General features: G+C 45.2%; 1 protein-coding gene across 1 annotated transcript in view; it reads right to left on the reverse strand.

The window, feature by feature from the left end:
- Positions 1–19984, reverse strand: part of LOC144497633 (uncharacterized) — a 130032-nt gene that overhangs the window by 66615 nt on the left and 43433 nt on the right. The window contains 7 exon segments of the mRNA XM_078219075.1: positions 1397–1514; positions 7472–7587; positions 8589–8620; positions 9978–10025; positions 10027–10212; positions 10306–10401; positions 10491–10919. Of these exon segments, the coding sequence (XP_078075201.1) occupies positions 1397–1514; positions 7472–7587; positions 8589–8620; positions 9978–10025; positions 10027–10212; positions 10306–10401; positions 10491–10919 (1025 nt within the window).

Consider the following 19984-nt stretch of genomic DNA (forward strand, 5'->3'; position numbering starts at 1 on the left):
TGTAGGATGGAACTGAAGGCACTGTTGCTAAGTTTGCAGATGATACAAAGATATGCAGAGGGACAGGTAATATTGAGGAAGCAGGGGGGTTGCAGAAGGTCTTGGACAGGTTTGGAGAGTGAGCAAAGAAGTGGCAGATGGAATACAATGTGGAAAATTGTGAGGTTATGCACTTTGGAAGGAGGAATTGAGGCACAGACTATTTTCTAAATCAGAAATACAAAGGGATTTGGGAGTCATTGTTCAAGATTCTCTTCAGGTTAATGTGCAGGTTCAGTCAGCAGTTAGGAAGGCAAATGCAATGTTAGCATTCATGTCGAAAGGGCTAAAATACAAGAGCAGGGATGTACTTCTGAGGCTGTATAAGGCTCTGGTCAGACTCCATTTGGAGTATTGTGAGCAGTTTTTGACCCCATATCGAAGGAAGGATGTTCTGACCTTGGAAAGGGTCCAGAGGAGGTTCACAAGAATGATCCCTGGAATGAAGAGGTTGTCATATGAGGAAGGGTTGAGGACTCTGGGTCTGTACCCGTTGGAGTTTAGAAGGGTGAGAAGGGATCTTCTTGAAACTTATAGGATACTGCGAGGTCTGGATAGAGTGGACATGGAGAGGATGTTTCCACTAGTAGGAAAAACTCGAACCAGAGGGCACAACCTCAGGCTGAAGGGACGATCCTTTAAAACAGAGATGAGGAGGAATTTCTTCAGCCAGAGAGTGGTGAATCTGCGGAACTCTTTGTCACAGAAGGCTGTGGAGGGCAGGTCATTAAGTGTCTTTAAGACTGAGATAGATAGGTTCTTGATTGATAAGGGGATCAGGGGTTATGGGAAAAAGGCAGGAGAAAAACATCAGCCATGATTGAATGGTGGAGCAGATTTCAAGTGGCCTAATTCTGCTCCTATATCTTATGGTCTTACAGCTGGCAGGGCACAGGGAGGCGGTGTGAAATTATGGGATGGATCTGTTAATGATCTTTAATCCAGCAGATTGTCAGTGGTGCAGGGTTTTCCCCATTGTCATTCCATCCGGGACTGAAAAAGGGAAAGATTCGCTCAGTGAAAGAGTGGGTGAAAGTGTGGAAACGGGACATGTTATCTGCATTGTAAAATGACACATGTCCACACTCATAGTCCAGGTAAATTCCGATCTTCTGGGATTTCACTCTTGGGGTGAAGGGGGTGCATGATGGGGAGGTAAGGGCAAAACAATTGCTTCTGGGATTCAGCCCCACAGCCCAGTACCTGAACTCAGGGCTTAGGTCGATTGTCCCTTTCCTCTCTGCAGACTCTCGGGCTACTCCCAGCTGCCACCAAGTCTTTTTCCCCACTTCCACCTCCCAGCAATGTCTCCCTGATGTGAACCCCTCTGATCAGGATGAAGGGCCAGGGATCAAACCTCTCCGGGGTGTCAGGGAGTGGCTGCCGTTTGTCTCTGAGTCTCACACTGGTCCGGTCCTCAGACAGGATGAGCCGGGGATTCGCTGTGTTTGGATCCAAAGTCAGAGAAGCTGGAGCTGGGGAAAAGTTAAAATAACACAGTCAGTGATTTAGTCAGATGAAGAGAGGAGAGTGTGAGAAGAGGGGAAGAATCCCAGAGGGAGAAACAGAGGGAGTGAGGAGGAGAGAGGATAGTGAGGTAAAGGAGTGAAGGGAGAGGACAATAAGGTGTAGGGGAGATACGAGCCTGAAGGAAAGAAGTGAGATAGGAAGCAAATCCAGGAGGTGAGGAAGAGGGCCGAGAGAGAGAGAGGGTAGAGGAGAGAGATGAAAGCTGGGAATGAGGTTGAGAAGAGAGAAAATGGCAGCAGAGAAGGGGGAATAGAGAAGTGGAGATAGCTGGAGTCAAGAGATGGAGAGTGGGATTGGAGAGAGATCTGGTGTCTGGAGGGTGTGGAAGCAGAAGAGAGAGAGAGCAGTATGACAGGGAGATCAGGAGGGTGGATAAGAAAGAGAGAGGGTAGAGAGAGCAGGAAGGTGGCAGGAAGTGTCTTGGAAGCTCTCTAACAATGAGATTGGGGGAGCAGAGAATGCAGGATTCAGGGAGAGAGGGACAATGTGAGTGAGAGAGTGAGCAGGAGGGTGAATGTAAAAGTAGAAGAGGGTAAGAAAGATGGAGGGGTGTTAGCAAAAAGAGAAGGATGGGAAGAAGAATGAGTGCATGAGAGAGAGTGGGAGAGGGGAGAGAATGTGCAAGATGGGAGTGGGAGATGGGGGAGAATGTGGAAGACGGGAGTGGGAGAGGGGGAGAATGTGGGAGAAGGGGGAGAATGTTCAAGCTGGAGTGGGGAAAGAAAGCAGAAAGGGCAGGAGAGAAATTGCTGGAAAGAGAAAGGAGAGAGCGGCAGAAGAGGAGTGCTTGGGGAGAGGCAAAGCAGAATGATGAGGGAAGGGGGAAGGAGAGGAAGTGGAGAGAGTATGTGTTGGCAGAATAGAGAATGGAAGGGGCTAAAAGAGAGAGAGAGGGAAATATAGTATGCAGGTACAGCATTAAAAAAAAGGCAAATAGAATATTAGCATTTGTTGCAAAAGGACCAGAGTAGAAAAGTTGTTGCAATTCAGAGCATTGCGATGCCAGAACATTGAATATAGGAGTTGGGACGTCTTGTTGAAGTTGTACAAGACATTGGTAAGGCCACACTTGGAATACTGTGTACAGTTCTGGTCACCCTATTATAGAAAATATATTATTAAACTAGAAAGAGTGGAGAAAAGATTTACTAGGATGCTACCGGGACTTGATAGTTTGAGTTATAAGGAGAGGCTGGATAGACTGGGACTTTTTTTCTCTGGAGCGTAGAAGGCTGAGGGGTGATCTTATAGAGGTCTATAAAATAATGAGGGGCACAGATAAAGTAGATAGTCAATATCTTTTCCCATAGGTAGGAGAGTCTAAAACTAGAGGGCATAGGTTTAAGGTGAGAGGGGAGAGATATAAAAGGGTCCAGAGGGGCAACTTTTTCACACAGAGGGTGGTGAGTGTCTGGAACAAGTTGCCAGACGTGGAGTAGAGGCGGATACAATTTTGACTATTAAAAAGCATTTGGACAGTTATATGGGTAAGATGGGTAAATAGGGATATGGGCCAAATGCGGGCAATTGGGACTTGCTTAGGGCATTAAAAAAAAGGGTGGCATGGACAAGTTGGACCGAAGGGCCTGCTTCCATGCAGGAAACCTCTAATTGTATAGGGTGTTGGTGAGACCACATCTGGAGTATTGTGTCCACTTTTGGTTTCCTTATTTGAGGAAGGATGTAGTGGCACTGGAGGCAGTTCAGAGGAAGTTCATCAGATCGATTCTGGGGATGAAAGGGTTGATGTGTGAAGAGAGATTAAACAGTTTGGGCTTATACTTGCTGAAGTTTATAAGGATGAGAGGGAATCTGATTGAGATATATAAAATAATAAAAAGAATTGATGAAGTAAACATAGACCAAATGTTTCCCCTTGTGGGGTAATCTAGAACAAGAGGTCACAGGTATAGGTTGAGTGGCAGTAAATTTAAAACTGAGGTGAGGAGGAACCACATCTCGCAGAGAGTGGTGAACTTGTGGAACTCACTGGCCCATTGCGGATGGAGTCTGAATCATTAAATAGTTTTCAGAAGGAAATAGATATATTTCTGATTTTAAAAATGGTTTAAAGGGATATGGGGAACAGGTAGGGAGGTGGATTTGAGACCAAGGAGAAATCAGCCATGATATCATTTCATGCTGGAGCAAGCTCGAAGGGCTGAATTTGCTTCCTCTGCACTTAATTCTTATGTTCCTATGAAGTGCAAACGTCACTGGTGGAGGGCCCCAACTTCATTGAGAGGGCACAAAAATGAAGATGAGCATGGGGCCCCACAGAGTGTAAGTCAGTCACTGTCCTCTTGACAACTTAATGTGCTAACTATCTTTGTGACATTGACAGAGTTAACTCCCACTGACTTGCATGAGCTCCCTTCATCCAAGTCAATGATATAGATTGTAAAAAGTTGAGGTCCCAGCACTGATTTCTGTGGCGTTCCATTGTTATAATTTTATTTTTATTAACTTGTGGAATATGAGTGTCGCTGGCTAGACCAGCCTTTACTGCCCATTCCCAAGTTACCTTTGAGAAGGTGGTAGTGAGCTGTCTTCTTGAACCACTGTAGGCCATGTGGTGTAGGTACAACCAGTATTGTTAAGGAAAGAGTTCCCAAATTTTGACCCATCGCAGTGAAGGAGTGGTGATATATTTCCGATTCAGGATTGTGGGTGGAACTTCCAGGTCGTGATGATCCCATATGCCTGTTGCCCTTTTCCGTCTAGAGGGTCGTGATGATCCCATATGCCTGTTGCCCTTGTCCGTCTAGAGGGTAGTGTTCATGATTTTGAAAAGTGTTTTCTAAGGTGCCTTGGTGAGTTCCTCCATTGCACCTTGTAGATTGTACACACTGCTGCCACTACTCATTGGTGTTTGGGGTGGCAATCAAGCAGGCTGCTTTGTCCTGGATAGTGCCATGCTTCTTGAGTATTGTTGGAGTTGCACCCATCCAGGAGAAAATTCCATCACCCCTGACCCAGAAGCAAGAGCAGAGGAAAAGAGAAGGGGGATGTGGGCATAGAGGGGGAGAGTGTGGGAAGAGGGGAGATTGCTATGGAGGAGTGAGAGATCAAAAAGGATTGGGGAGAGTGTGAGTGGATGGAGTAGAGAGAGAGAAAGGTGGAGGGGACAGCACGTGTGTTGTAGTGGGGAAGGGGGTAGGAGGACGATGGGAGAGAGAAATCTGGTGTAGAAGGAGTTGGGATAGTGTGGAAAAGTGTGTGAGAGCGAGTGGAGTGAGGACGAGTGGAATGGAAGGGGAGAGAGTGATTAAGAAGATGGACACTTGTGTGTGCGTGCGTGTGTCTGTACATGTGTGTGCGCATGTACGTGTGTGCGCGTATGGGGCACAGAAAAAGTAGGTGGTAGGTTGGGAGTGGGAGCACAGAAAAGAGGGGAGGGAGTGGATAGAAAAGGAAGGGGGCTTGGGAGAAACATATGGAGGAGGGAGAGGGTGAAGTGGGGTAGGGAAAAGAGGGGGGATATGTGGAGAGAGGACAAGGCAGACAGGGGAGGAGAGAGTGTGAAGGTGGCAGGCAGTGATCCAATGTGACTTCATCTTCTGTATCAGCTTGCTATGAGAGGCCTTGTCAAAGGCTTTGCTAAAGTCCATGTAGACAACAACCACTACCTTGTCCTCATCACTCATCAAAAAACTCAATCAAGTTTGAGAGACACAACTCCCCCGCACAAAGCCATGCTGTATAGGGTGGCACGGTAGCACAGTGGTTAGCACTGCTGCTTCACAGCTCCAGGGACCTGGGTTCGATTCCCGGCTTGGGTCACTGTCTGTGTGGAGTTTGCACATTCATAGAAACCCTACAGTACAGAAAGAGGCCATTCGGCCCATTGAGTCTGCACCGACCACAATCCCACCCAGGCCCTACCCCCATACATTTTACCCGCTAATCCCTCTAATCTACGCATCCCAGGACACTAAGGGGCAATTTTAGCATGGCCAATCAACCTCACCTGCACATCTTTGGACATTCTCCTCGTGTCTGCGTGGGTTTCCTCCGGGTGCTCCGGTTTCCTCCCACAGTCCAAAGATGTGCGGGTTAGGTTGATTGGCCATGCTAAAAAATTGCCCTTAGTGTCCTGAGATGCGTAGGTTAAAGGGATTAGTGGGTAAAATATATGGGGGTAGGGCCTGGGTGGGATTGTGGTCGGTGCAGACTCGATGGGCCGAATGGCCTCTTTCTGTGCTGTAGGGTTTCTATGATTCTATGATCTCGCTAATAAGTCCAAGCTCAGTGCAAGCTGGAGGAGCAGCATCTCATCTTCTGTTTGGGCAGGTTACAGCCCTCGGGACTCAATGTTGAATGTGGCAATTTTAGATTTTGACCTTTCACCTCCATCTTAGATCAGTTTTTCAAAAACAAATTCCATACATTTATTGCCTTAATGCCAACACACCTCCTCATACCACCCTGCTCTTCCCTCAACAATACACACCAGGCCATCTGCCTTAGTTCTTTCAGTTGCTACTTCTTGCAGTTTCTACTGTTCTAACACATTCTCTGTCCTTTCAGTTCTGATGAGGAATCTATGACTTGAAAAATTGATTTTTTTTTCTCTCCGAGTAGATCTGTTTGGTGTTTCCAAATCCTCTGTTCTTGTTACTGATTTGATCTCTGCTGTTTTCATTCAAACAAAATGTACTCTGCAGATATGACCCACACAACACTAATCAGCTCTGTTGATTTGGAACAATGGTAAATACCAACATCCGGAGAAAAGAGGGAAGAGAAACAAAAATGAGAAAAGGAAAATAAAGGTGGTGGTTGGGAGGGGTGGGCACTGCTTCAGAAAGGAAGAGAATTGAAATGATTAACTTTTAATTAACTAAGGGAAACAATGTTACAAAGCTCAGTGAGGAAGACAGGAAAGACAGCATAAACCAGGAAGTCAAGAGACCAAGGGACAGCAAGGGTATGATTCCGTCTGAGTCAGTGGAAAAGGAGGGGGTGGAGTTGGGAACATTTTCCAAACATAATTGCATAAAAACTTTCCTACTGCTTAATTGAAGAAAATCTTTCCCTTCCATTGCCAGATTCCAGATAAATTGACAAGTTGTTGGCAGTGGAAAGTTTCGGCAAGGTAGTGGTGAGGTCGAGCAGGGGTCATTGATGTACATCAGAAAACTGACCATGTTTCTGTTGCTGAGGTTACCAAGTGGCAGCAAGTAGATCAAGAAGAGGAGACGATCAAGAGTACACGTTTAAGTGACTCCTGGGGTGCAGTATGAATGAGAAATGAAACCAGTGCCGGTGATATTCTGGAGGCAATTGAACAGGCAAGGCTGAAACCGAGTAAAGTCAGAGCCACAGATTAGGACAATCAAGGAAATATTTTAGAGAGGAGTAAGGATCAGAGGGATGAGGAGTGATAACGTTCTATATTTGCTGTCATAGATTACCTGAATCTATCGAGTGTTGGACTGAATGGAGCCAGCTATTTAACCCCCCTCCACTCCTCCTTCCCTATAGGTGAGCCAACACTCGCTTAATAAGGGAGCTCATATCAATGAGACCAATGGCAAGATCTATTGCACCACCCGTGGTCATCATGACATCCACTAAACAGATCAGCTGCCGGTTAAGAGCATTCTTAGATGCCAAAAGGTCTGCCTGATATACAGTCATAAAATTGTCACCCAGAATGACAGACAAATCATGTCTAGAAATTCTATTTCACATCCTTCAATTCCAGCTCTCTTCCTCTGGTTTACAGATCCCTTCACTCCTTTGACACACAGTGCTGATGGCTTCAGACACTTAGCCAGAGGCACCCACAAGGAACCAAATTATAATTGTGAGTCTCCGAGGATTAACAAGCAGAAAAGTGAATATTTAATCTGGGACCTTGGATTTGAAATCAGGAAAATAAATACAAGATTTTTACCGGAGTTAATGTAGTTGATCATTTCTCTCCACGTTGTGTACTGTAAAGGGTCACTGAACTTTCCGCTGGACAGGGCAACAGCAGTCACTGAGAGCGTGTAAACCTCATCACTAATCCTGTAAGAATTAAATAAGTGATGTTATAAATGTTTTAGAATATTTAAGAATTGATGTAAATGATCAAACAATCCCAAATTCCCTTTCTCTCACCACTTCTCATGTCAGGCTGAATGTGGTGGAAAGTGAAACAACCATGAGAGGAACTTCTGGAGGAGGCCGAGATGGATTATCCACTTAGCAGTTCGGGTTGAACATTGTCTTTTGCACTGATGTGCTGGGCTCCTCCATCATTGAGGATGGGGATATTTGTGCAGCCTCCTCCTCCAGTGAATTGTTTCATTGGTGCCACCCTTCATGACGCATAACTGGATGTGACAGGACTGCAGTCCTTAGATCTGATCCGTTGGTTTTGGCATTGCTTAACTCTGTCTATCATTTGCTGTTCGTAGCATTTTGCGTGGAAATAGTCCTTTGTTGTAGGTTTAGTAGGTTGACACATCATTTTAGGTATGCCTTGCGGCGGCACGGTGACAGAATTGCTGCCTCACAGCGCCAGAGACCCGTGTTCAATTCCGGCCTTGGGTGACAGTCTGTGTGGAGTTTTCACATTCTCATCGTGTCTGCATGGGTTTCCTATGGGAGCTCCGGTTTCCTCCCACACTCCAAAGATGTGCAAGCTTGGTTGACTGACCATGCTAAGATGCCCTTTAGTGTTAGATGGGTTAGCTATGGTAAATGTGAGAAAGTCGGTGCAGACTCGATGGTCCGAAAGGCCTCCTCTGCACTGTAGGGATTATGCGGTGTTGCTCAAGGCATGCCCTCCTCACACCTTACTCAATCAGGTTTGATCCCTTGGTCTATTGGCTTGCCATGAGGTAACAGGTTATAGTTGAATACAATCCTGCTGCTGCTGATGGTCCATTGCACTTCATGGATGCCCGGTCTTGAGTTGCTAGATATATTTGAAATCTATCCCATTTAGCACAGTCGTAGTTCATTTTTGATGCCACTGCAAAGAAAACACTCACGTGTGAACCATCGGCCGTATTGTCACTCACCTGTAAACCCTTTTAAAAATATAATTATTGCACTCAAAGCAAAGAGGGATCCGCGAACAACCATATCAACATGTTAGCACACGCAGCACGGTAGCACAGTGGTTAGCACTGCTGCTTCACAGCTCCAGGGACCTGGGTTCGATTCCCGGCTTGGGTCACTGTCTGTGTGGAGTTTGCACATTCTCCTCATGTCTGCGTGGGTTTCCTCCGGGTGCTCCGGTTTCCTCCCACAGTCCAAAGATGTGCGGGTTACGTTGATTGGCGAGGTTAAAAATTGCACCTTCGAGTCCTGAGATGCGTAGGTTAGAGGGAGTAGCGGGTAAATATGTAGGGGTAGGGCCTGGGTGGGATTGTGGTCAGTGCAGACTCGATGGGATGAATTGTGATGATCTGCAGTGTGCAGATTGACATGATGGAGAAAGCTGATTCAATCAGAATTTTTAAGGTATGGAAACAACTGCCCCCAAACAGAATAAAGAGCTGGGCAGTGGAGCTAATTGGAGAGCACTTTCACTGAGCTGGCACAGGCACAATGAAGGGAATTGTTTCCTATGTGTTGTAGAATTAATAATATCATTAAGATGATCTTTGTATCAGATACTGGAACGCAACATCAATCCCACTCGCAGGCAAAGTGAATCTCAGACGCACCATATCAGACACACCCACACACTCACAATATGGAACGGGAACTGAATTACAATGTCAATTTCAGGAGGAAATTATACTCATGAAGCAAGGAAATAATTCCAACCAAATGTCCAGATCAGGACAACTCATTCCCAGAAGGTTGCCGCTATTCCTGAGATCCTGCACAGTATGGGAGTGGTAAGTTCGTGCAGCATGGTGGCACAATGGCTTGCACTGCTGCCTCACAGTGCCAGGGACCTGAATTCAATCCCGGTCTTGGGTCACTGTCTGTACAGAATCAGCACATTCTCCCAGTGATTTCATGGGTTTGCTCCTGTTTCTTCCCACAGTCCGAAAGACATGTTGATTAGATGCATTGGCATGCTAAATTCTCCCTCAGCGTACCCAAACAGAGGCTGGAATGTGGAGACTGGGGGATTTCCACAGTAACTTCAATGCAGTGTTAATGTAAGCCTACCTGTGACTAATAAATAAACTTTACAACTGCAGAAATTGCTAGAAATAGACACAAACTCACTTTAATTCTGATCCTATTTTTTTGTAAAATCTATAGACTTATTATCAGTCATGTTGTGGCTGTGGTAAATTTCAATGAAGGGCCTGCAATATATCAAATATTAAATTAATTCAAAATGTCTTCATTTTTTCAATAACTTCTATACTAATTTCACAGTTATCATCAGTTATTTAGTGACTGTGTGAAGTTTTCCTGAACTGAGCCGCAATATATTCCCTCACCTTCAGAAATATCAGCTGGTCTTTTTGCTCCAGCTGTTTCTGCAACTTTTGAGAGTTTCTCCTCAATAGAATTTAAATTCTCCTGAATCTCTCGAAGGTTTCTCTCCATTGGGTCTAGAATCCTCTCCTCTTCTTCCCTGAGATCTCTGAGTAAACGCTGCTCTTTCTCAGTGAGAATCTGGTGCATTTTAATGAACTCGGATGTGATGTTGGTCTGCAGACTGCTCGACTGTTCCTACCCAATGAAATGTGAAACATAATTAATGTCCCGCGATTAATGGAACAAAACTAACCGAGATCCCAGAAAATCAGCACACGGAGACCTTACCCTAACTTCAGAAATCTTCCCTTTCTGCTTCTGTTCCGTTTCTAGAATCGCCGATTTCTTCTCTGTGAGAGAATCGAAGGAAGATTTCAGCTGATCCTGGGATTGGGAGAGAAAATCACAGAATAAAAGTCTTGGAACAACTAATTGTCACAAAATAATCAAGCGATGCAATTTGTTCCCTCCACCTTGTAGATTTCAACAGCTTCTTTAATCTGCAGGAAGCGGTGCTCTCTGTGTTCCTCCGCAGTCACACAAATCAGGCAGATCAATGTCTTGTCAGTTTCACAAAACAGCTTCAGTTCTTCCTGATGTTCCTCACAGTGAAGTTTACTTTCCTTCTCTTTCCGATTCAGCTTTATTTGTCGAGCTTTCTCGACCAGATTCGCTAAGGCCCGATTTATCCTGAGATTTCTTTCCGGAAACTCCTCTCTACATTCCGGACAGGAGTTTATCGCCTTCTTTTCCCAACAATGGGAGATACAGGAGCGGCAGAGGTTGTGTCCACAGTCCAGTGTTACCGGATCAGTGAAGATATCAAGACAAATGGGACAAATTGTCTCCTCATTCAAACTCTTGACCAGCTGCTTAGAAGCCATGTTCACTCCCAACACTTCCTGATTCAAACCGGTTTAACTGTGGGATGTGACTGCATTCCTGAACACCTTCAGGTCCGCGGTTCCTGATGACGTTCATTGCAATACACAGAGAAATATTATTATAAATTAATCTCTGTCCTCCGGGCTATCACTGATAAATCCTCGCTCAGTGTGATGGAGAAACAGTTGGAGCCTGGAGGGGAATAATTGAACTCCGTCGGGGGCGGTTTGGGCTCCAGGGAATGTTGACTGTGAAGGGAGTGGGACAGAGATAGAGAGGGAGAGAGGGAGGAGGCGGCGATGGGCGGGATGGAGATTCCATTGCATTTTTCTCCAGTCTGAACTCGCTGCCGATTACAAACCCTGTGGTGAAACTCGGTGAATGTTCCAGATCCATGCACGGAATTGCATTCCAATAGAGAAAATGCTGGAAAATCTCAGCAGGTCTGGCAGCGTCTGTAAGGAGAGGAAAGAGCTGACGTTTCGAGTCCAGATGACCATTTGTCAAAGCTAAAAGGCATAGAAAGTGGGAGATATTTATACTGCAGGGTGAGGGAATGAAAGATGAGGCATAGCCACAAAAACAAGGGGAAAGGCGACGAATGGCTGTCCGTAAAGAGAGTTAAATGGACGAGTGGGTGGGAGAAAGGTAAAATAGAGAAAAGACGGGGAAAGGGGAAGCAAAGGGGGAGAAAGGGGAAGGAAAGAGAAGATAAAAGAGGGGAAAAAGTGGGGGGAGAAAGAAAAATAAAGAAAGACAATAAAGAAATGAAACGTTTTAACGGGATTATACTAATGAATGTACAGCCCCTCCTGGAGCAGAAAGTCCCGCACTTGTCAAGAAAACGACAAACACAAGGACGATATTTAAATGAGTTTTGGCTGTGATTTCTGGTTTTATTTGCGAGAAAGTAAAACATTTCCCCAACCCGGGGCCTCCCACAGCGCCTTAAAGCCGATGAGGTATTTGAACATGGAGTGGTCACTGCGAAGTCGGGGTATGTATGGGTTATCGTAAGAACAGAATCTCACAACAAACCTTGGTGATGTCCCAGGTATCTGGGAGTGAGATTCGATTCCACCGCCTTTTTGCCTCCTGGTTGGTCGCAGCTGACAAGGAGAACTAAGGGCGAGATACTTACCGCCAGATTTCGGGAATGTTTGCATAACAAGTCCACAGAAATAAAAGCAGAAAATGCTGAAAAACTCAGCGGGTCTGGCAGCGTCTGTGCAGAGAGAAAGAAAGTTAACGTTTGTGAGAAATATGATTAATTTTAATTTGTTTAAGAGAGGAAGGAGCAGCTGGAGCAGATAGACGGTCAGTGAGAGGTGGGAATTCGGCAAGATTGCAATGAGCATGTGTATAGGGTAGGAGAGAGAGGCAGTGTGATGGACTATACAAGGAGCTGTTAGTGGTGTTAAGTTAATTTAGCAGAAAATGTTAAAGGGAGAAAAAAGGTCAGTGCTTACTGTAAGGCTAAAGAACAAGTGGCAGCTGGCCCAATGGGGGAGGGGAGGGTTTGTGTTGGCACAAAAAAGCTTGAGATTTTTTTAAAAAGGGGTCAAGATGAAGGAGAAAGGTCACAGTGTAAAGTTATTGAACTCAATGTTGAGTGCTGAGGGCTGTAACATGCCTAATCAGAAGATGAGATACTGCTCCTCCAATTTGTGTTGGGATTCACTGGAACGAAGCAAACAAGGATGGGCATTTGAGCACGGGAGCAAGATGTCATTCAACTGGGGGAAGCCCATAAGAATGCAGTGGCCATAGAGGCTAGTCTAGTCAGGGGGTTCTCCGTGGCAAGGGGTGAGAGTCCAGATGTCTGTATTGCCTGCATGGGGGTGCAAGGGTTTGGGATATCTGCTCTGGGCTGGAGAGGAACATGCAGTGGGCGGGGGAGCATTCAGTGGCCGAGGTCCATGTAGGTGCCAATGATGTAGGTAGAACGAGGGAAGGAGGTTCTGCATAGACGGGGCGAGGCACCAAATTAAGACACAAACCTCAACGGTAATAATTTCTGAATTATTGCCCGAGCCATGTGCAAATAGGCATGGGGCAAATAAGATTGGAGAAATGAATGCATGGCTCAAAGACTGTTGTGGGAGAAATGCATTCCCGTTCATGGGCACTGACATCAGTACTGGGGAATCTGTACCATTGGGACAGCCTGCACCTGAACTGTGCTGGGGTTAATCTTCCAGCAGGCACTTAACTAGGAAAGTAGAAAGTTTTGAGTTAGATGTGTGGGCAAGGCATCAAATTTGGGATGTGATTTACCAAAGTGAAGAGACAAGGCAAGGGAGAAAGGTACTAATATTGGAAATGATAAACAGAGCATGACAGGAAGGGACAAAGAATACAAATCTAAGAGTGAACCAGCGGATGGTACTGAGAGAGAGGAGAAAGAGTGGGGAAGAGGTAAAGGAGATGGGTTGAACAGGGTTGAGTATCATATCAATTGCAGCAAGGTGGAGGGGGCACGGATCGTGCAGGGGGAGAGACTCAGTGAAGCAAAAAAACAGACATGTTAGAAGAACCATTGTCGAAGGTGGCATCATCAAAACAGATATGACACAGATGGAGAAACTGGGAGAATAGGATTGGGTTCTTACAGGGAGCAGGGTGTGAGGAGCTGTTGGCGAAGTAATTGTGGGAATCGATGGGTTTATAATGAACATGGTGGTCAGTCTATCGCCAGAGCTGGAGACAGAATTCAAAGAAGGGAAGTGAAGCGTTGGAGATGGATCCTGTGAAAGTGAGAGAGAGGTGGAAATTGGAAGCAAAGTCGATTTTTTTTTCCAGGTCCAGATGAGTGTACAAAGTGGCACTGATACAGTCATTGATGCAATAGAAAAAGGAGTTGCAGAGCGGTCCAGATTAGAATGGAACCAGGAATCGTCCACATACCCTACAAAAAGATTAACACAACGGGGGCCCTTGCGTACTCATAGCCACACCTTTTAGTTGCAGGAAATGAAATAACTTAAAGGAGAAATTGTTGTGACGAGTTGAGTCTGGTGGAGGAGAGTGGTGAATGGGAATTGTTCAGGCCGCTGCTCAAGGAAGCAGTGCAAGACCTCAAACCCTCCTGGTGGGGGATAGAAGTGGAGAGACATTGGAGAGTTGATGCAGTGGCCGGTTCCTCCCAGCCATCTCCATAACACAAGTCTCTGTGTTCAATGGATACCTCCCAGGGACAATGGCCCAGAAAATAACATCAACTGATGTTGGAAGGACTTGGAGTGTCATCTTTCCTCCAGTATTCGGAGGGATTTCTATGCGCAGAGTGGGATGAGAATGTGGAACTCACTGTCACATGGAATGGTTGAGATAGAGAGAGTTGATACATTGACAGGGGGGGCTTGAATTACAAGATCATCACAGCATGTTTATGGAGCTTGTTTCGTGTCTGTTTGGGCAAATGAGGCTTATTTTCTGAAATATAAATAAAATACAGACATATTTAAACACTGGACCAGGGTCTTTTTTACATGGATTCATATCTCAAACAGTGCCGACCCTCTCACTCGTTGAGAAAAAGGAAACATATCATAGGGGGTGAGGGCAACACCGTGGGACAAACCAATGGAGAGTGGGAGGGGGTGAATTGACGTCCAATTGGGAGTCTAAAAGCAAAACACTGAAGATGCTGGAATCTGAAACAAAAACAGAAAATGCTGGAAAAGATCAGCCGGTTTGGTAGGCTTAGTAGGGCGGCACGGTAGCGCAGTGGTTAGCACTGCTGCTTCACAGCTCCATGGATCCCGGGTTCGATTCCCGGCTCAGGTCACTGTCTGTGTGGAGTTTGCACATTCTTCTCGTGTCTGCGTGGGTTTCCTCCGGGTGCTCCGGTTTCCTCCCACAGTCCAAAGATGTGCGGGTTAGGTTGATTGGCCAGGTTAAAAATTGCCCCTAAGAATCCTAAAATGCGTAGGTTAGAGGGATTAGCGGGTAAATATGTGGAGGTAGGGCCTGGGTGGGATTGTGGTCGGTGCAGACTCGATGGGCCGAATGGCCTCCTTCTGCACTGTAGGGTTTCTATTTCTATGATTTCAGTGGAGAGAGGAAATAGAGTTTAGAAGAAGCGACACGGACTCCATTTCTCTCTCCACAGATGCTGCCAGAGCTGCTGAGCTTTTCCAGCATTGTCTATTGGGAGTGATCTTGAAGCGCCTCCCCCTACTGGAAGAACACTTGTGCCTGTCCAGCAAGGTAGGAAACACAAACAGGGACAACCCACAGGCTGTGACATTGTGGGATGTTTCTCGCATTGGACTGAGAGATAAGCAGATATTTTAATTAGATTGTAATATAGAGAGTGAAGGCGGAAGGGAGCGTCCTGCAACGTTGATTAGAAATAAATGACTTTTTAATTGCAGAGATATTCTCCGTGATTCTATTCTGTAAAATGCTCCCTCTCTGCCACAATCTCTAACACTGAGATATATTTTAATTTTTACTCCCCGGGCATCAAGCAGAGACTGTGTGGGAAGCTGTGGAAACTCTGGCGTGTGATCCGTGCACACCTTACTCATCCCAGCGGAATTTACTTACATTCCCCTTAATGGAAAGACAACCTGGGACCATTCTGTCATCGGCAGCAATCTTCCCACCGGCAGAGACCCTCCTGTATTTTGGAAACTCCTCTCACCCATTATCAGCATTGAGAGCTTCTGTCATCAGCTTTAACATTGGAGCCAGGTCATTCACCAGTGAAAACATCAATCACAGTTTCACTACAAAATGTGGGAAAATGTGGGAAAATGTGGAACTCTCTCTGACTGTCCCAATATTGTCCCACAATATCCTGTGGATATTGGAAAAATCTAGACTTTCCAGAGTGTCAACCGAATTCTCGCAAAGGCTATAAATAGAATTGAGAAACAGATCAGTCATGATCTCATTAAAATGCGGAAGGGATTCCAGGATCTGAATGGTTCACTCCTGTTGCTCTCTTTTCACTTCCAGCTCTGTCAGTCCGGTGAGATATTGAACCGAGGTCGCGTCTGTCTCAAGTGGATGTTTCAGATCCCACAGTAAAAAGGAGCAGGGGAATTCCCCCAGTGTCCTGGACAACATTCCTCGCGGAAACAGCAACCACAAAGAGAGGCTAACTGCTAATTCATCTCATTTATTCTGCTCATGTGTCATACCATATATAATATGGCTGCTGTATTTCCTACATAACGGCTGCTCCTGTTCTTGTGAGTGATTCATTGCGGGTGCAGTAAGTTTCTGGGATGGGTTCAGACTCTGTGTGAACTCAAGTCTTTCGTTGTTACAAAGCGCATCGCTGCCACCTGCTGACAGAATCTCAGCGCTGCAGGAAAGAATTCCCCATTAAAAACGGCCCAAGAAGTGGGGACTGTCTTTGAAGGTTCACAGTCACGACGGGCCGAATGGACTCTGCTGGATCATATTATGATTCTTTTGTGTTCCTCTTGCTCTTAGGTTTTATTACATCTGCATTCTGACAATTGATTTCATTCAATGCCATTGTCTGATGATGCATTCCGCAGCCATCATTGAGAAAGTTTAGGTCGAGAATGCTCGTTATTATCCACAATTGTGTGGGAAATATACACACATAAGGATTTTCCAGTAGTGTTTAAGGTTTCATATACGTTGCGGTTTTTATATGACTCTGAATCGATCTATAAAACTAAATAGGATCATCAACCGGCGATCGTTGGCTTTGAGGACAGTAACGGGGGAGAGTAAATGATTGGTGAACTCAGGAAGTGAACAGGATCGCTGTCAGCCTTGGTATCAAAACCCAGACTTGGACAAATCCGCTCCAATCTGCTGCACTCGGATTGTCGGTTCTTCTGCGGAATATCGCGATGTGATTCACACTGGGGAACAAATCTCTCACCGCACCTCCTTAGACTCGGCAGGGGGGTCACAGGGACACGGAGGCTGAGAAAATCCCCTGTGAAAGCCATGAATCCATCTCCAGTGTATCCTTATATATTTCACTCTCCCCTTTACTGAGTTTACTGTGAACTCCTGCCTTGTTTCTATTCCTAACGGTTGCAGTGTAAGAGTAAAAAAAATGTGGCTGCTGTTTTATTAGGACGTTGTGAGTTCACACCTGGTGGAATGGGCACACGTTTTGTTTCTTTATCTAAGGAATGATTTACTGACCTCAGAGGAGAAACAGACAGGATTGCCTAGATTGATTTCTGGGCGGACTGTGCTGTGAGGAGGGTGTGAGGAGTAAATAGACTGGGCAAATATTCTGTAGAGTTGAGAAGAACGAGAGGCAATCTTATTGAAACATGTACAGCTCTTACGAAGATTGACAGGGTGTGTCCAATGTCACTGACAAGTCAGAATGACCGGAGGTGGCGGCGCTATCATAGAATCCCCACAGTGCAGAAGGAGGCCATTCAGCCCATTGAGTCTGCATCGACTCTCCGACAGAGCTTTCCACCCAGGCCCACTCCACCCTGTGCCGCTATGGTAACATTGCAGAGCGACTGGCTCTGGGAATCATTAATATTGAATGTACAGCATGTGAAAATCCATTAAGTTTCGTTTCGTTACTCATTCACGGGATGTTCACACGGCCAAATATATTATCCCTGGCTGATCGCCCTTGAGAAGATGGTGGTGGTGACTCTCTTTCTAGAACCGCTGCCGTCTATCTGGTGGAGGTCACCCACAGTGCTGATAAGGAGGAAGTTCCAGCATTTTGACCCAGTGAAAACGAAGGGACGGGGATATGTCTGGGAATGAGGATGCTGAGTGGATTGGAGAGGATCTTAGAGGTGGTGATGTGCTCGTGTATCTGCTGCAGGTGGGAGAGGCGGTGGATTTGGAATGTGCTATGGAAGGGGACCTGGTGAGTTGGTGAATTATATCTTTATATTGCTGTTTGTTCTTCTGTTCATTTCATTTCTCCCCATAACATCAGAAAGATCTTCACCTTCTCCTCCAGTTTAAGTGTCAGGCGAGCTTTGAGCGTCCTAACCAGTGGAGTCTGCTCACCAGAATAATCATAAAACAACAGTTTGGATTGGCTGGAATGAGGGGGATGAGCAATGCTCTTCCCGCTTCCACAGATACTTGTCCCCGCACCGGCTGCAGTTCCCCGGAATACCGGGAAACTCAACAATAGCAACTGTAACTTGCATTTACATAGCACCTTTCACATTGTAAACTTTAAAAGGTTCTTCGCATGTGGATTATGGGCCAAAGTTAATATAGTGAAATGGTTCAGCTGAGCAAACTATTAGTCAAAGAGGAAGGATTTAGAGAATGCTGTTAACGACATGGTTGGGGGTGGCGGGGAGGAGGTGTGGGTGGGGGGGGGGGTGGGGGTGGGTGGCTAGAAGGGGGGGTGGGGGGAGAGGTGAGGAGGAGAGATATAATCCCAGAGTTTAAGGTCTGGTCAGATGAACATAGAGCCGCCAGTGATGAAGCGACAAAAATCGGAGTTACACAAGAGACCAGAGTTCGAGTGGCACAGATATGGCGAGATTTATAAAGCTGCAGATATTTACAGAGATAGGGAGGAATGAGGCCATGGAAACATTGATCAACAAAGCCGACAATATTATAATCTAGACGTGGAATGCGTTCTGGAGTGATGTGTGAACAAGTCTTGCTGTGAGTTAGGATACATGAAGCAGAATTTTGAACAAGTCCAACATTATGGAATGTGTGACGAAAACCGATGTAATTTCAAGATATCTATATTTGTATTGTTTAATATTAGGAATAAGGTATAGTTTTAAGTGGGTTAATTTAGTGTTGCTGTGTGAGGAAGGATACAATTATAGTTGGACCAATGGTCGACAATGGTGTTTGTATATGTGGAGGTTTGGTTTTTGCTCAAATTTGCTTCTATTGTGCTTAGAGAGGGTACCAAATGAAACGTAAACAAGCTGGTGTGATGAAAGTAGTTATAGATATATAATGTTCAAGGGGAATGTTTTAAACTTCAGTATTTTTCGACAGACAGTCGGTATGTCCGGTGGGAATGCAGCTCAGATGCTGGAGAGCAGCAGCATAATTACTCATTATAGCCATGTGGTGTTTACTTAAGAGAGAGTTAATTGACTGGGATTTTTGACTAAAGGAATGGAAGGTGGGTTTAGGTATGTAGGGTCATGTGATAATGTGGTTCATTGAAGGAGCTAGGTATGTAGCAGAGAGAAAAAAACAGCTTTCAGTTCTGGCTGGGGTTTTGTTTCAAGACAGAGATCTGTAAGATGTTCTCTCCACAAAATTTCTAAAAGCTTCAAGGCTGTTTACACTCATTGTAGTAAATATATTTATAGTTGCTAACTGTACTGAAAGTGGTTTTTGAGTCTGTAAGAAGAAAGTTGCTTATTTGGAACTGAAGAAGTGATAAGATAGAAGTTAGAGTTGTTTCTTTTCATGTTTAAATATTGTTCAATGGGTTACTGTTAAGCTGCTGCATTTGTTAGAGTCATGGTTAAACTGTGTTATTAAATAAAGATTGTTTTATTATTAATGATCCCTAATTTGTCAGTGGAATTATTCCTGGTGTGAATGATCCTATCCTCACATTTATGCAACAATAGAAAAAAATGTTGAGGTTTTGTCTGTCTTCCTAATTTATTTTAAGGTTCAGGTCCAGGACCCTAACACTAGAGAGAAGGAGAAATCATTGCTTAGCAACTGGACCATCTTTAGGGTAGGAGCGTTTTTTGAGTGTGGTTTTAACTGAATTAATTGACAGGTGGCTATAGAAGGATAGAGAGCGGGACATCTCTTTCACCATTGCTAGAAGAAAATCCATACCATGGGCTAATGCTAAGAATACAAGTGCAGGAAATATAAAGAACAGTTGGTTCAGGAAACTAGAGAAATGAAGACGTCTGCAGTTAACAGAAGAAGGAGGAACTGCCTTCAAAGCAGGATACTGCTTATGGAAGTAAACGTCAGACCTGGGCAAAGAGTTAATAAGGTTTGCTATGAACAAGCAACATGTCTGAAGTAATTGTAAGATTTGGTATCCTTGCTGCCAGTGTGTGAAGCAACAGTACTCTGCTGGGAACTGATTTTGTGTCAATTTAAGTCAAGGGAAATCTGAAAGGAGAAGTGGGAA

Source organism: Mustelus asterias, chromosome 8 (genome assembly GCF_964213995.1).
Source record: "Mustelus asterias chromosome 8, sMusAst1.hap1.1, whole genome shotgun sequence".
NCBI lineage: Eukaryota > Metazoa > Chordata > Chondrichthyes > Carcharhiniformes > Triakidae > Mustelus > Mustelus asterias.